The 17,404-nt window shown below is 39.4% G+C and overlaps 2 protein-coding genes across 3 annotated transcripts; both read right to left on the bottom strand.

Annotated features, from left to right (window-relative positions):
- Positions 1-902: 902 nt before the first annotated feature.
- Positions 903-8,145, bottom strand: sar1ab (secretion associated, Ras related GTPase 1Ab). Of its 2 annotated transcripts, XM_012880500.3 has the most exons (7): positions 8,040-8,145; positions 7,046-7,116; positions 4,054-4,173; positions 3,897-3,962; positions 3,407-3,510; positions 3,182-3,313; positions 903-2,045 (listed from the first exon to the last, which is right to left on the bottom strand). In XM_012880500.3, exons 2-7 carry the CDS (start codon positions 7,101-7,103, stop codon positions 1,929-1,931), a joined length of 597 nt encoding a protein of 198 aa, XP_012735954.1. In that variant the 5' UTR covers positions 7,104-7,116; positions 8,040-8,145; the 3' UTR covers positions 903-1,928. The 2 variants fall into 2 exon arrangements, with proteins under 2 accessions (XP_012735954.1, XP_035982056.1); XM_036126163.1 differs by lacking the exon at positions 7,046-7,116 and having other exon boundaries at positions 8,040-8,117.
- Positions 8,146-9,926: 1,781 nt separating this feature from the next.
- ppa1b (inorganic pyrophosphatase 1b) lies at positions 9,927-14,809 on the bottom strand. The gene is made up of 11 exons (XM_012880499.3): positions 14,663-14,809; positions 13,753-13,817; positions 13,417-13,470; positions 11,718-11,837; positions 11,547-11,633; positions 11,338-11,464; positions 11,127-11,254; positions 10,673-10,758; positions 10,497-10,572; positions 10,373-10,412; positions 9,927-10,277 (listed from the first exon to the last, which is right to left on the bottom strand). Exons 1-11 carry the CDS (start codon positions 14,721-14,723, stop codon positions 10,246-10,248), a joined length of 876 nt encoding a protein of 291 aa, XP_012735953.2. The 5' UTR covers positions 14,724-14,809; the 3' UTR covers positions 9,927-10,245.
- Between the last annotated feature and the right edge of the window lie 2,595 nt (positions 14,810-17,404).

Genomic DNA, 17,404 nt, shown 5'->3' on the forward strand with positions numbered 1-17,404 from the left:
TTAGGTGCAAGAATCGCCCTTACACCTTTTTTTACAAAGGAGCTGTACATTTCATTAAATATTCATAATAAAACACAATCAGGGATGACTGGAAACAGTTGCAACAAGTCTTTTTCCTCCAATCAGAAGCATTCTAGATTGATGGCAATGATACTGTGTGTGCCCAGTTGGACCCTCCCCCTCACCAACAGGACAGAATATACATTCAGGATCCTCTTCTGAATTTATTGGAAAAAACGTGTTTATGGGGTATGAAAGTAAATATTTTCATGTTGGATGTTTTTGTCACACTGTCCTGACCATTTGTATGAATTAATTACAACTTAGATTGAATGATTGTTGAGTTTACTTCTAAGTTACATTGTCAGCATGTGCTAAAACCTACGTGTCTAGCCAGCTCAACGTGTTATGTCATAGGTAACAGCTTGGGGACGGTAGCAACCAGTGTTGCAACTGTCCCATCAATGCACTTCACCATCCCACTAAAATTTGTTTTCCCATGAGTGGACTCTAAATCCCAGTTCATCCAGAAAGCTGATTTTCTGATTTTGTTGAAGCATTTCCAGCTTCATACAAAAAACTCCTTGAATTCCAAAGTTCTTATATTTGACAACCACGGTTCACACCTGTCTGCATTTCTGCTGCAGCCAAGGCATTGTTTTATCACTGCTCTCACAAGTTTAGTTGTTAAGTTGGGCTTTACAAACTCTTTAAAGGCCCGTCAATTTTGATGTGTCAACTTCTGAATTCTGAGAAAAGAATAAAACAAATCTCAACAAAAATAGCTCTGCATACACAAACCTAAATAGTCCCAAAGCAGCTGAACCTTTTATCAACTAAGGGGAAGAAACAAATATGTCATTTAAAAAAAAAATTGCTCAATAACTGAAGAAAAATGTAGCGACGATTGTTAAAAGTATTTAATGTGCTACATTGTCACACACGTCTCTCTAGAATCACATCGATTTGCAACAGACTTCACCTTGTGTCTCAGTGCAACATTTATAACACAGAGATAAGACTATCTATCCCAAGTATAAATAAGATACTTTACACACAAAAAAATATAAATGTACCTATTGCTCTGTTGCTTCCTGTAAATGTGCATAATTTTAAAGATTCAAGTGCAAGCCGAGTACTCTCATAGAATCACTGCACATTGTGAGCAGCAACAAATCATAAAGTACTCAGGTTATTCTGCAGCAGTTACCCATCATCGAAGTTTTGCATCTTTGCTGCGTTAAACGACAGGTTTGTCACATTAATGCCGAAGCAGCTGTGCTGCGGTTGTTCAGCAGTCAGGCATACTGAGAAAAGTTTATCATGACAAAAAAAGGCACTTGATGCGCTCATGGTGGCATTCATTTAGTATTCTGCGGTCATAAGCTCTCCACAGTGGATCAGTAGATAATTCAGTAAATGTGGAGGTAGCAGTTACAGCTACTGTGTAAATATGAACACAATTTGCAACAATTTTCATACTTAGTTCTGTATAACAACAGATTAGCTATACAATTTCCACCATGTAATGTCAGCTTAAAGTGCCCTTTACAGTAAGTCAACACCAGCAGCCAAATATAAGCCCAGCTCTGACACCGGGTCACAGCATTATTATCCTACATGCTTTTTTTTTTCGTTTAAAAAGGCAGCAATGCAGCGCGACAAGTTGTCTCTGCACTCAATCAGAGGAGAAAACATCAGTAACTGTGATGTGCAGTGGGACATTTATGTTCATACAATAATATAAGAAAAATATATGTTTACGTTTATGACTTGCAGTCAAAGAGCCAGAAATGGCGTATTTAATCGAACCTATGCGTACTCTGCGGATAGTTTTCTGTGAAACACATTGCTGTGTGTACAGGCAGCGTAAAAGTCCAATTAATGCTGTTTAAAAAAAATAAATTAAACAAAAAAAAACTCCACAATCACTCGATATACTGAGAAAGCCAGCGGAAACCTTCTCCATAGCCTTGTCTCTTCAGCACGCTGCACATGAACACCTCCAACGGCCTCAAATTCTGCTCCTTCAGTGACACTTTACCCTGAAAGGAAATAGGAAATAGACATCAACCAGAAAAGCTTTGCATTCTCCACTCACACAATCCAGCTTGGTCAGCCATACACAATCAGTCAGACCTATTCCAGCTCTTAAAGCGACCGTTTCTTCACTTTAACGGTTTTTTATTGGGATGTTATGTGACAGACAAACACAAAAAAAACAAAAAAACAGAAGAGTTGTAAAGTGAAAAGAAAGTCGTACATGGTTTCAACTTTTGTTTTTGACTGTTAAAAATGTGAAAATTTTCCTGCGCTGGTACTTAGCGTCCCGCGAGTCTCTCCTTTATAGATCGATTTTGGCTGCAATTGTTCTTCGCTAAATACATTAAGCTCTGTCATGTCAGGAGGATCAAAATCAATGAACATCTGTTTTCAAATCTTGCCAAAGATTCTGCATTGGGTTTAGGACCGGGCTTTGACTGGGCCATCCTGACCTGTTATTACGCTTTGATCTAAATGTTCCCTTACAGCTCTGGCTGTATACTGAAGAATGTTGCTTCGCTGAAAGGCGAACCTCTACCCCAATCTCAAGTCTTCTGCAGCCTGTATATCAGAGCTGCTTCCAGGACTGCTCTACATTTAGCTCCATTCATGTTCCTCTAAACTATGAACAGCTTTCCTGTCCCTGCAGAAGAACAGTTCCTTCAAACCACAATCCCCTGTTTGCTTGTAAAAATAAATAAAAAATCAAAACCACACACCCTTTTCCAACCACTTCACCGCTCTGTGTCTATCACGTAAGATCCGGATAAAATACATTGAGTTTTATGGTTTGTATGCAGCAAAATGTGGATATGAGAATAGGGATTAAGGAGCTGCAGCCTGTCACACTCACATTCATTGTTAAAACACGTCCTGCTGTTGGACTGTAAATCTTTTCGGTCTATTTTATTAGAGGATTTACAGAGTTGTGAAGAAAAAGAGCTACAACAATGACCAATAACTTCCATTTGCTTTTGCACGAGTAATGCAGTCAAAGGTTATCTCTTTCTCCTGTAATAGGAAAGAAAAAAAAAATGAGTAAAATGTTACTGAGCGGCTCTTTTATTTTCTAGATGACTGCAGGACTCCATTACACAGAACCCCCTCTGCTTTTTACGTGGCGCTCTGAGTCGCTCACCTTTCCAGTTGTGTGTCCGTGCAGGCCAAACATCCCTCTGAGCGCATCCTCGCTGATGGCTTCTGCGCGGTCTATCTTATTGCCCAGGACGAGAACCGGGATGTTGGCGATGGTTTCGTCCGTTAACAGCGCCTGTCCCCAACAAGCGGTCAGAGGAACACATAAGCGTTCACAAGATTTGGCACGCGTGTTCGTAGAACAGGTATAATCGTAACAGGAGCTTACATCCAGTTCAGCTTTAGCCTCCGCCAGACGCTCATGATCAGCGCAGTCCACCATGAAGACTATCGCGTTTATCGCTGGGAAGTAATTCTTCCAGATCCTTCGAGCTGTGAGGACATTTTTCTCAGGATTAATGTGCATCAGTACGTCTTGATTTGGCGTGAACCTTTATGTGCAAAAAGCAAAAAGGGGACCTAAAAGTGAGTAAAGCTTTCTTGAAATTATTATATTTTTCCTTGATTTGAGCAGCTAAATAGGACTATTTGCCAATGGAATGAGTATTTTTACCCCTAAAATAAGATAATTAGATGTCCTGCTCTTGAAATAAGATCATGGAGATAAACTGTTCTTATTTTAAGTGCAGAAATCTTATTCCATAAGCAAATAGTCTTATTTAACTGCTCAAATCAAGGAAAATACACTAATTTCAAGTAAAGGTTACATACTTTTAGTCTCCTTTTTGCAGTGTGAGCACCATTTTCCGTACTCTGACCTTGCGTATGGCCTCCAAGGTCGAACGTGGTGAACGTCATCCCAGCTATGGTCAGCTCCTCAGATGCTGAGAGCAGAAAGGAAGCACAATGTTTGGAAGAGTGATAAAACCAGGAAACTAAGGGCAGACTGCACAACGTCACTTTCATGGCACACACTTGGGTACAGTGTTGGCATATGCTGTCCCAGCCTGTCGTCTCTGAGCATCTGCAGGAGGGTTGTTTTTCCAGCGTTGTCCAGTCCGAGGAAAACCAGCTTCCCGGTCTTCTTGTACAACCCTAACGAGACAAAGAACGTTTGAAACGGAGAAATGAGCTGTTCCATGCTCTAAAGCAGGGGTGTCAAACTCATTTTGGTTGAGGGGCCGCATACAGCTTAATCTGATCTCGAGAGGGCCACACGAGTAAACTCATTGCAAGATTAAATAGAACTAATAATAGTGGACTTGTTGTTGATTTTTATATTAAATTAATTTCACTTTTACACAATATATTATGAATGACCTCAGCGTTTTTAAGAAAAGTATGTGCAATTTCGACAATACTTTTACTCAGTTAAACATTTACTTGTGCATTATGCATAAGAACTGATCACAGTGATTATACAATGTTGAAAAACATTTATTCACATTTTTTGGAACTTAAAAACACTGTCCTGCCTGACAAAATACATCAAACAGATAAAAATTAAGAAATGATTTAAATTTTTCCACACCTGAAGCTTAATCTGCTAATTAAAACACAGCGCCCCTCGTGGACAATATAGGAACCGCAGATTTTCAATTAAACGAAGTTCATGTTTTTTTCAATATTTTTTTTATCATTCTCTTCCTTTTATCTCCTCTTTTTTTCACCTTTTGGTTTTTTTTCTTCTTGTTCTTCCTTTACCCTCCTACTTTCCCATTATAGTGTCCATATCATTTGAGATATTCCCCACATGAATCATAATAAAACTATTCACATTCATAAATCAAGCAGAGCACTATGGCAAAAGCAGTACTGCTCCACTTGTGAAAATCAAATCTGATGAGCTCTTTTTGGCATTAAGACAACAATTGTTATTACCACATTGCCAGACAGGACACTGGAGAAAAAAGAAAAAAATTTTTTTTTTTTTTTTTTTTTTTTAATGATAATGCATTTAGCCACAGGGCCGGACTAAATTGTTCGGCGGGCCTGATCCGGCCCGGGGGCCGTATGTTTGACACCCCTGCTCTAAAGGTTACGAAGACTGACGAGTTCACGGAGAGACATGAGCGCTTCTTGTTTCTGTGAAGCTGCATCAGATCCTAATAACACAGCCACTGTGTTTTGGATGTATTTGCATGGAATGGCCACAAAATGCCAAAGTGAAATTAAAATTTGAACACATTTGTTTAAACTGAAAACAAACTTATTATAAATAGTCCGTTCGCAGCGTCGGTCGGACGTTTATTGGCATGAGTTCGTCAATGTGGGGCTTTTGATTTGTTAGAACTGGTCTTTTTTTATTTAGGAAGGGATGATGATGGGAAATACAATTTAGATCAATTTTAACAAAAAAAACTTGTTGCATAAGTTTGAATTTATTGAAAATGTGTTTAAATATTCAGGACCAGACCACAGGGCCAGTGTAGCCATAAATGAGATCCATAATTCTGGCTGGATCTCTGACCAATGTTCTTATCAGTAATGGTAGATGGACATTTAAATGCTCCATTTCCCAGCATGGGTCCCACCTTCAAGCCTTGTCCATACGTTTATATTTGACTGAGGTCATGGGCTTGTAGCGGGGGCATGAAGGAAGCCTTCTGAGACACTTTTTGATGCTCGTTTGGGATCATTGAGCAGCTTTGTCCAAGTTGCATCTATCTGATCCAACCCAGATAAAAGCAAATTGTTTTTAATGTTCGGACGGAGGAAGTCCTTTAATCACCAAGGCACAAGCTGATTGCAGAATAGAAGATGCTGGATGACCGGAGTCAAGTGAGTTTAACATCAACATGGACTGAGAGGATCCTGGCCATAAAAAAAAGCCCCTAAAAAATATGAAGGACAACCTTCAAATCTTGAATTTTACTCTAAATCCTCAACGAAACAGTTAACAGTTGGACACAACTCGGCTATGGTCCTAAACGCATGAAAAAAGGGAAATTTAGATTGGAGAAAGCAGGTTTACACTAAAATTCAGATGGGCCCAACTCAATTGTAATGAACTTTTATAAACCCTCACACCCAAAAATCTAGTCCTTGCCAAGGACGCAACCAGTTCATATGAGCTTCTCCAATTTACCAAAAGAAATTTCAGCTCGGTAACATGCGGTGAGAACACCTTTGAATCTTTGAATTCCTCTAAACAGAGCAATCAAATTGCCCGTAAGAGCAACGCCAGACCTGATTCAGGGTTTCCAAAAGTGCAACTTGTTTAGGGGCATTTAACCAAATACCTGTGGGGGTGTAGGTGTATCAATGGTTTATGCATTTTGAATTTTGAAATGGTTTAGATTTGCTTCTGACCTTCATGCTGATGATAAGTGGAACGCAGAGGACAAATATCACTGGAATACACGTTGTGGTGACAAAATAAAGATGACGAAGGAAACTCATCTTGCCAATAACATATTTAGTGACATTGAGGGACTTTAATTGTTATTTATATTCACATCGGATATACTTATTAGTGACTTAGATCAGGACGTTGCAGGACAACAATAAGGACATCATGATGATGCAAAACAAAAAGTACAGAGAGGAAAATATTCAATGTCATCGTTGCAAAATTTAAAACTAATACTGCAATGTCAACTGTTCGTATTATTCTACCGCCCTGATGAAAACCAAATAAAATGACAGTGAAAGTCCATAACGCCAAACACGGAGATGGTAAACAAGCACAAACCGCAGAAAAAACAAGATAGACCCAATATGGGAATGTTACAGCAGACGGTATGAGTTCTGCATCTGAGGCCACTTTGAATTTTAGTCATAATAAAGTTGCATTTTACTCAGGAATGGACAAGAGAAAACTATCCGCTTAAAAAAAAACATCTGGGAGACCAAATGTGGACCATACAGTGTGTCTCGGCTGCATGCATGTAAAAGCAACTCTTGAATGGATTGGGATCAAGCGGTTGTACAGAAACCGATACCGTATTTCTGTATTATACTATACCTAATAACTGCAGGACACTACTGAAGCTCTTGTAGATCCAGTCAAATATGAAAGACATCTCTGTTGACAATCTAAAATAAAGATAACTGAAGTTATACGTCAGGAAACAAAAGATAAAAAAAAAAAAAAAACATTATCCTTTCCCACAAGTAGCAGGTTTGAACATGAGTTTAGAGTGTAAGATAAATGCAATATGCAATGTCACATATTGCATGGGGACCTTGTTGCGTTGTGGACTTCAGCACTGAGACTCGCTGGTAGTTGTTATTTCTGGCCCTGGATTACTCCGCTGGTATGCATAAGCTCTGATTAATCACTTTGAAAGTTTTAAAACGTGAAAGAAAAAGCAGTCAAGTGCTTTTGCTCTGAGAGCCGTGTCTCTCTCTGCTGCTGCGCTCTTCCTCTGACTATTTTTATGACAAGTCGGGAGAAGGACATTTGATCTGGACAGTGTCCCCTGCCTCTGCCTCATGGACACACCAGCACCTGTCACTCTGGTGACTCAATGTTCTTGTTCAATAGAGCTTTTCGTGAGCGGAGGCTTCCAGAAATTACCCAACTGTTGATTGTTGGAGCTGGTTCACCGGTAAACAGCAAAACCCATCACTTGGACACAGCATTCATCTACATCCTCCATAGGTTAACGCTGATTGCCCAATGCTTTGAAGGCATGCCGTGTCTTTAAAAGTTCTCATAAGTTATTAAAAAAAACCCTCCAGAACATGGATAGGAATGAAAAAATAAAATACTGTAAGACACTACGCCTAAACCTAACTTCTTCATAAGACTGTGGCCTGCTTATTCCTCTGTTATTACTATCTTGTATCAGCTGGAATAAACACTATAACGGGAAAAACATGATTTGGCAGAGCGGTCCCAAATGGCCAAAAATGAGGCGAATATTTTCTGTCCTGAGAAATAAAGACAAAGAAAAGGCTTAACAGGAAACTTTTGGAAGCCAAAGTGAACTCTTCCCATCATTAAGTCGCCTTACCTTGGCCTGCCGAGTTTGGGAAACCGCCTCGTCCTTTAGGTTTGGTCCAGAAAATGCGCTTCCCCGTCAGGGTCGTTGCGCCTCTACACTGAGTTTTATGGCTAGCTGCGATGACCTCATGCTGCATTCAAATGCACCTCGTACACTATTGTTCAACTACTATGATCGTTCATATAACACCAATGTTTAATTCTACATGTTCTAAAGTACATCCTTGACCACTTCCAAGTATATTTAGTGTCATTTTTCCCATTTTTCAATTTGCAATACAAAAAAAAAAAAAAGGACAGAAAAGGTGATGGGGATTAAACAGTACTCATTCACCAATAATTACTTCATAATCTTTTTTAAAGACCTGTCACACTTGGTATTTATGAATTAATGAAATCAAAAATGTAATTTTCAGAATTACAGTGTGACAAAAGTTTAAAATACAGGTACGTTTCAATAAATCTGAATATTATTGAAAGAATGCATTAATTTCAGTAACTCAATTTACTAAATGAAGCACATTATGAAGATTAATTACACACTATTTTCAATCCTATTTCTGTTAATTATGATTGTTTTCTGCTTATAGTTACTGAAAGCAAAGCATTTAAGATTAAAATATTAGATCCCACCAATAAAGAAAGCATGATGTGGGCCTAAAAGATTTCATACCTGTTTCATACCTGCGTAAAGGGTATGTTCTAAGATATTTTTAATCTGACAGATGAGCCCCATTGGAACAAATATTATAATATACTGAGATATACATTTAAAGACATCAAGATAATAAAACAGTTATAATCTATACATCACTGTTGTGGGATGAAAAATGTTAGCTCCTCTAAATTGACTTAATCTCCTTTTAAAAAATTCTTTATACTTTTGATTTAACAAAACACACAATTCCTCTAAATTCACATTTACTTTCTCTAATATGAAGCAACGAAAGGACATGGTTTAAAAGTGTTTGTTACATGAGGTGTTGACTACAGTGAAGAACTAGTTCTGAAAAAGCTGAAGTATTTGTATTAAAAAATAAGTTACATTTAGAATTAGGTAGGTAATAAGAGCACAGCAGTCAATCGTTTTAATGATTTTAGGAAATTATAAAATCGGACTAAAACCAGAGCAGTTCTCATCTGGTCAGATTGTTGCGACAGCTGCTTGAGGCACACACGGTTAAAAGCCACTTTATTAGGTTCACCCGTTGAACTGCTCTCCATCACACAGAGGATTCAGCAGATCAACATGGCAGCAACTGAGCCAATTCCCCCAGACGGGGAGAAGACGACGTGCTGAAGTCTGACCTGAGCATCAGAGCAGGGGAAAAGGGCGACTTGCAGTTGTGTGGATGAAAACGCCTCGCTGGTGTCTGAACAAAACCTGGTCCTCTGGGTCTCGTTTTCTCCTGGATCCATCCTGCCTTACATTAAGGGTTAAGGCTGGTGGTGGGCGATGACTTCCTGGTATGTTTTGGGCCTATTAGCATCAGTCGGGCATCTTTTAAACGCCATAGCTCACCTGAGTATTTTTTATAAATCCATGTTTTTTTTTATTATCATATTTAATCTTGGCTTTATTCGTGACATCAGAATGTCTATGTACAATCATTTATTTACATTTAAATATATTGAAACATCGTCTTCTGGAGTATTGAAAATAACATAACTTTCCACAAAACCTTCGGTAGCTAATAAATGGGTGCTTACACTTTTAATGCACTCCCAATCACCATTTAACTAAAAGGTCAACAGTTTTAACTACTTACTACATCATTTATACCCCTTTTATTGGTATTTATTTTTTTTGTCACTACAGTGTTCCACACATGAAACTCTTCAAGCAAACCAACCTTTTCCACCTCGTGGGCGACAAACCATTAAACTTACACTCGGATAATAATTTAAGCAGATCTTTATTAGAGCAGGCCGGTGTCTTACAGCGCAAACATTTCCACGAGGCACACCGCCAGTACTTCATCTGGCAGCACATCTCCACGGAGACCTTTGTTTAAATAGGGGAAGAAGTTGTTGCTGATGACACGCTTATGCTTGGCGCTTTCTCTGTCAGTACATCACCATTAGCTCTCTGTCTACAGGAAGACAGAGGAACTACACCCAACTACCCGCCAATCCTACTGATACTAAACTCGTCTTCAAGTATAACTGTCACAGATAAGTGTGGTTTTTTTTCTTGAAACTGTTCAGCTCCTGGATCACTTCCTCTCATAGTAGAACCATGTATCCACTGCAAATAAAAAAAATAAACAACAACATCAATAATATTCAGCAGGAAATAAAAGCAATCATTCTATTACAGACAGAAATCTTCATAAAGTCTACCTGACGGTGGGATGGGCTCTTCTTTCCCACAGGGACACGTCTGAAATCAGAGTGAAATATTAAATTACGAGTCTGAGCTTAAGCGTCTGCCGTGCTGCAGAATGGAGAGAGAGGGACCTCTTACCTCACCGACAGCAGCTTTGGCCTCCTCTGCCGAGCAGCAGTATGGGCTGTCGCCGGCCGACACGCACGTGTTCTTGCTGTTTGGGAGACGCCGTCGTAATAAAGAGTCGAGAGTTTAGTGAACAACACTCTGTGGGGGGAAAAAAAACCAATGAATGCAGCGGCCGAACCGTTTACCAGATGAGTTCCCCAGCGCTGGCCTTTTGGTCGAGGAGGGCTTTCCAGAAGCTGTGAGTGCTCTTGATCACTTTAATGGCAAAGTCCTAAAACGGAAACGAGCAATTAAAACCTGCCTTTAAATAAATGTTTAATGCTTTTATAGTGGTCAGAAATATAATATGAAGCCTTTTGTTAGGCAGAGGGATGAAGAATAAGGTTATAAATACTATAAATAAGTCTATAAATACACATGTTCGTCCATCCTTTTTCATAACCACAGAACTAATTTGATTCATAACATTTCCAGACTTTGTAGGATCTCCTGAACTTTGCTAAAACCTCAACTTTCCAGCAGCAGAGGAAGATAATTAAAAGGAAAGCGACCAACTGTGAATAAATACTTCTATATTCATACAGGGTCGGCTCTGAACAGCTGAAATAAAGATAAACGAGACGCATGAGGAAGAGACACCTTGTCTTTAAACTCGTCGTTGAAAGCAAAGCGGTTCTCTGGTTTCCCGTCCGGCACTTTGTACCTCCTGAACCAGTCCACCGTGGCCTCCAGGTAACCGGGTTTCAGGCGCTGGACGTCGCCGATGTCTGCACGTCGACAGGGACACGGAAACCATCGCGATCAGACCGAGTCGGGAGTGCGTCTGCGTTAAGAACGAGAGCAGACTTACCGTTGAGCTCCTTGGCTTCAGGGTCCTCTACGTTGATGGCGATCACTTTCCAATCCGTTTCCCCCTCGTCGATCATGGCCAGGATGCCGAGCACCTTCACCTTGATGACCTCTCCGCGGCTGCACACCTTCAGGAGGACGTCTCTGGCTGTCAGTCATTTAGGAAGTGTATAAAGAATGTGTGTAAACAAGAAATAAAAAAACACGTACCCTGCTGCCAATTTCACAGACGTCGATGGGGTCGTTGTCACCGCAGCAGTCGGTGTCTCCGTCTTTATGGGCGGGGTCCTCCCACGTCTTCAACGCCACAATGGAAATGATTACTGCTTAGCGTCATATGATGAGAACGTCTAATATTCACACTACAAAGGCTTTACAGACCTGAGGGATCGCTCCGTAGTTCCAGATGTAGCCTTTGTGGGGAAAAACGTTGGCCACGTAGCGCAACTTTCCCTTCTTCACGTCCTGCTTTATTGGGTTCAGGACGTCTTTTGTCGCGATCTGGAAAACAGGAGCGCAGAGGCTTTAGCGTTAAAGACAAGATCATTGATTTAGAAACAACACGCATGGTAAGTAAAATAGAAAACTAAGCAGTGAGTAATATTTATTATCAATCCAATCCACTTTATTTATATAGCAGAGTTTAAACAAACACAAGGTTTCCTAAGTGCTGCACCAAGTGATAAAATAAATAAATAAAGTAAAAGCGCCGCCCGCTCAGAATAAAAATATGCATATATATACATAAAATCAACGCTCTACGTGGTGTCAAAAGCCAAAGAAAAGAGGTGTGTTTTAAGAAGAGTTTTAAACGGACAGAGAGAGTAAAATAGAAAACTAAGCAGTGAGTAATATTTATTAGCTGGATCTTTAGACTGGGAGAAAAAAAGCTTTCAGGTATCAGGCTCCTCTCCTGCAGAACCAGTTCCCAGCTTTTGTCTGCGTGGCAGGAACGCTGCTCTATTTTTAAAAAGGCACCAGGTATTCTTAATTAAACAGCCCACACCAGAGGCGTTTGCTCCAAGTGGCAACATCCAGCAGTCCTTTTCAAACTCGTTCTCTTCTAATGTGAGTTTGGCTACGTTCACACTGCAGCCTGAAGTGACCCAATTCCGTTTTTTTTGCCCATATGCGACCTGGATCTGATCTTTTTATGACAGTCTGAACAACACAGATCAGATTTTTTCAAATGCGACCCAGGTCACTTGGATATGTGGTCCTGAATCCGATACGTATCTGATCTTTTCAAATGCGACCTGTGTCTGTACAGCCATGTCGCATTTATCTGACCTGTACGTCATTGATACTTGACAAACGTCACTATTCTTCGTCCTGCTATGCAGAAGCAGGAAGAAAGACGACATCCATAGCGGACTACAATGAGAAGAGCAGTCAGTGGAGAGAAAGCTCCGGTTAGAAAATAAATTAATGACCGCAAAACGCGCGCCAGCATTATAATCCATGTTTACTTCCGCAAACACTGAGGACACTTGCTACGTGTGACGTCATTGCGTCCTCAACTGCACATGCGGGACACTTAGGTTGAACGCTTTCAGTTCACAAAGGAGATCACATGAGTCGCATATACAGGACTGTCTCAGAAAATTAAGGAAACCCTGCAGTGTTTCGAGTTAATTAGACGATTCAAGTGATTAGTTGAATAGCCTACTAGTATACTTTTTCACGATATTCCAATATTTTGAGATAGGATTTTTGAGTTTTCTTCAGCTGTGCGCCATAATCAGCGATATTGAAACAATAGAAAGTACAAGGTTTGTTGTACAGGGGAAAAAATGGGAAACATTATCATCTTATCTCTGTGCAATAACTCAATAAATGCAACTTTGGGCTCATTACGTGGCGCTTTACTGCGTTAATGAGCGCCTGATAAGGTGCTGACAAGCGTGTTGCATCGGTCGCATCTCGCAACGACAGCTTCTAGCAGACGGCGTTTATTGTGCCCTTTAGCCCCAGGACATCAGCCTCGTTTCTCCTTATGCCAGTAGGTTTCCTTTCGTTGCTTCAACACGGAAGAACCTCCACCTGCTAAAGTAATAAATAGCAAAACACGGTGTCTCACCTCCATCTTTGCGTTCGTCCATCTGGGTACTTCGACAACCATGTGGAAGATGTTCTAAGAGAGAGACAGAAACAAAAAAAAAACAACAACATTGATTTTCATTTATAAGCCATTAATACACAAGTTTAAAAAACGCCAAAGCAGGAATTCAGTGTTTGGAAAGGTTCGGGTTGTTCAGCTGCAGCCATGGGGAGGTATCGATGTGGCCCAGAGAAAGCAAAGAGTAAAGAGTGCAACGTTTTAAACAGACCGTGACCTTGATGGTTGCATTTAAAGCCTGCGTGGATTTGTAAACATCCACACGTATCTGTGCAAAGGTCGAGGGCGCTTCCTTACCTGGCTCTCATCAGCGTACATGGGTATGTCATGGAAGGGCGAGATGTACTTTCCTTCAGCATTTTCTGTGGAGCAGCATGAAATAAAACACTAAATGAGCACCGGAGAGGTGAAATAAAACTACTCATGACACATTTTATCTCAGCAGTCAGGTGTTGCACAGGGCGTTCCCTTTTCCTTTCGCTTCATCCGCCTCACAGATGCCTCACAGATTACTGTGCGAATGAAAAGCTCGGAGCTCCACACTAATCCAGACATTTTTGAATTGAGAAAACTTTCTGGATGGGAAGCGAAACATCTTCAAACTTTTTTGGAACGTGTGAATGAATTTCACTTTGCCAATACTAATATTTATTAGCTACCAAAATGATTTTTTTTTTCAAACATATCTCTAACATGAACTCCTTAAAAGGTTGAGCGCAGTAAATATATGAAGTTGGTACATAAACGTGAGTCTATCTGTACAGGAAGCTACAGAGCCTACGGAATATCGATCAATGCCGTCATTATGAGGACGTGGCCCCACCCCTTCAGGTTTCTGTGTGACGTGTTCACCTTCAGCGATTTCCCGTAAATAACCAACTAAGACTTTAGTTTACAAGGTTATTTTCCAGAATAAAATTGTTGAGAATCGCGTAAGCAACAGAAAGAGAAACCGATTAAAACGCCATTAGCTTCGATGAAATGAGATCTGACGAGTAAAAGTTGAACGACTCGAGAGTCGCCCTACAGGGAGCAAAAGTCGCGTTTATTCTAGGCGATTTCGTGCAAAATTAAAGCCCAGGAGAATAAATGAATTACTGACACGTGGGGGAGACGGGGGTGTTGCGGCCGGCCTGTGATGTTAAGAGAGTCGTCAAAGTGGCGAAGAAAGATGCAGCTTTGCTCTCCCAGCTCGGTGTTTACTTACTGAAGAACAAGCGGTAGCTCAGGGAGTTCGGGTTTCCCCTCTCTTCGACTGTGAAGCTCATGTTTAAGTGCAGGTTTCTGGTGCTGGCTGCTTCGGGATGGAGGATGGCGGCGGAAGAACACGGCGGCGCCCGCTTGGAAGCGACTGCCGCCGCTGCGCATGCGCCCGCAGCTTTCCTTAAAGGTGCCTTCACGAGTTATCGGGAAAATCTGATGACTATGACAACGCTTCACTTCGAACGTGATAGAATAATTCAGACAAAATAAACGCAATACAAAAATAAATAAATAACCTAATATTGTTAAAGATCGATTGAGAGAACCATTGATCCTTTCCGTTATGTAACATATCAACAGTCATTACGTGTTTTAATTTTTAGCTCCTCTCACAAATCCTTAATAGTTTACTAAATATGTTCGTTTGTAATCCCGGTGACATGTAAATAAAATACTATTTCACAGAAACAAATTAATGCACGAATTTGTAACACACTTATACACATAAATACATACATTAAAGTAAATAAGATAAGATAAGATAAGATAAGATAAGATAAGATAAGATAAGATAAGATAAGATAAGATAAGATTTACTTTATTGATCTCACAGTGGAGAAATTCACGTATCACATCGGCTCAATAATCAAAAGAAGGAGCCAAAAGCAGGAAAAGGAGCATGAGGTATATGCAGTGCGTCCGCATATATACAGTGGATCGAGAGAAAAAAAGAAGAAATAAAGCAGAGATATAAGATGACTATTGTACATTTAAGGTGACTTATATACATATGGATTGACGTTGTACAATAAAGTGGTACCTGGTAAGAACAACAGTGCGGTAGTGAGATGACTATACCAGCTGAAGTATCTTATTTAACTATAAGAATAAGAATAAAAACGGGTTGGCCAAAATTATCAAGAAAAACATAAACCTCATCAAAGCAAACAATTTGAGTGGGGAAATTTGAAGCTGTCGGACTTCTTTGATAACACTAAAAAAGACACACTATGGACCTTTGTCACATAGACATAAATTACACTTCCAATCAGGCTTGGGTTCTGTGTCCAAAGTGTGACTTTAGTTTCACTGTGCTTTTTAAAAAAAAACGGAGAATTCTTCTATAAGGATCTGTAATTTCCCTTTGGGATTATTAAAGTATTTCTGATTCTGATTCTGAACTGCCATTGAATGTTTGAACAATTCAGTGTTATTTGTAAGTTTATCATAAAGTTACAAAATATGTGCAAATATTCTTGAATATGTAAAAAAAAAAAAAAAAAAACAGGTTATGTAAATTACTTATCCTTTTTTGAAAAAAAAAAACTTTTTATCATGCTGATGACAACATGATTTGTGTTTCCCTACATTGTCTAAAATGTCAGAGGTTTTGCTCCTTATTTTTATTACAAATAAGGTCTGATGAGAAGATGTGTCATGTTGGTGTAATGGACACTTTTAGATTTCCTACGCAACCATAGGATTGCTCATGGACCAGTCTTTTGCTCTTTTATGGACAAAATCTACTGGGAGAATTTTTAACTTAAGTCAGGAAATAAATCTGAATGAGATCTTTCTTTCTCAAACTGGTGCCTGTGTACCACTGGATGTGCTCGAGCTTCACTTTTGTTACTCAGAAGCAACATGTCTTAATAACAGGCCAATTATCTGCTGTGAGCTAAACTGCAGCAGCGACAGCCAACAATAGGAACGGTTTGAGTATCTCTATAGATACATATCTTCAAGCTGAGGCTGTTTTACAGAGAAGATGGAAAATATCCTTGAACCCCCTTGAACAACAAGGAACCTGTAACAAGGGCAACGAGCAGTGACACCTCCAAGCTGTTTGGAAATATTAGGTGAAATAATTTTATATTTGACACAATTGTTATGGACCAGAGAAGTGGTCAAGATTCTCCAGGGTTTTTCAATTTTTTTATGCAATGACAATGAATTGAAACGCTCTGTTGTCCTTTAGACCCCCCCCCCCCCCCTAAAATAAAAAAACTGTTGACAGCCATTTAAAGTAGCATACACTTTGATATTATTAACTATTTTGATAGATTTTATATTAGTACCGACATCTGCTGTGAACTAAATTTAATTTAAGAACTTCAAAAACAGCTTTGTCAAGCTATTTCAGCTCTTGGTTATTAAATGTTTTTTGCTTTGTTGTAAGACTATTTCCTATCCAACCTCCTATCTGTAAAATTAGAGCAGGTGCGAACAAATCTGAATTATTCTGAGTACATTTCCAAGATATCAATAACATAATAAATTATTGAGTACTTCAGAATTTTATGGAAGAAAAATTATACGAATGTGCGTGAATATTTTTTTTTTTTTAAAAAACATGATTTTGAGAATGAGAAGTTATTATTCTTGAAAAACAGCTGTGTCCTATTAAAGATATTTTCTTACTACTTCCCTCTTGAAACTGTATTATTAGTTTGTGCTTTTTCGGTTTATAAAAACAAAACAAAAAAGACAGAAGCAGGACCTTGCATGATTGAACTGAGCAGAAGATGTGTCATGTCGGTGTAATAGACAGTTTTAGATTTCATATGAAACATTTGTTCATCGACCAGTCTTATTCACAACGTTTACTGGAAATATCTTTCATTTACATTAATACATTAATACCCAAAACCACAGCTAGGTGTCTCAAACTGTGATACAAATACCACTGGCTGTACTTAGTTTCCCTTTAGTGGTACTTTAGAAATTTCAGCTAATTACAAGTAAG

The sequence above is a fragment of the Fundulus heteroclitus genome, chromosome 22 (genome assembly GCF_011125445.2).
Source record: "Fundulus heteroclitus isolate FHET01 chromosome 22, MU-UCD_Fhet_4.1, whole genome shotgun sequence".
Lineage (NCBI taxonomy): Eukaryota > Metazoa > Chordata > Actinopteri > Cyprinodontiformes > Fundulidae > Fundulus > Fundulus heteroclitus.

Excerpts from the sequence above, each read along its gene's own strand:
- sar1ab (XM_012880500.3), bottom strand. The coding sequence starts at position 7,103 with ATGTCTTTCATATTTGACTGGATCTACAAGAGCTTCAGTAGTGTCCTG. Across the intron at positions 3,963-4,053 it reads TATGCCAACACTGTACCCAA|CATCTGAGGAGCTGACCATA; the intron begins GTGTGTGCCATG and ends TTCTGCTCTCAG. Across the intron at positions 2,046-3,181 it reads ACGGACACACAACTGGAAAG|GGTAAAGTGTCACTGAAGGA; the intron begins GTGAGCGACTCA and ends ATTTCCTTTCAG.
- ppa1b (XM_012880499.3), bottom strand. The coding sequence starts at position 14,723 with ATGAGCTTCACAGTCGAAGAGAGGGGAAACCCGAACTCCCTGAGCTAC. Across the intron at positions 13,818-14,662 it reads GAGCTACCGCTTGTTCTTCA|AAAATGCTGAAGGAAAGTAC; the intron begins GTAAGTAAACAC and ends GCTGCTCCACAG. Across the intron at positions 10,278-10,372 it reads AGAGCCCATCCCACCGTCAG|TGGATACATGGTTCTACTAT; the intron begins GTAGACTTTATG and ends TTTTATTTGCAG.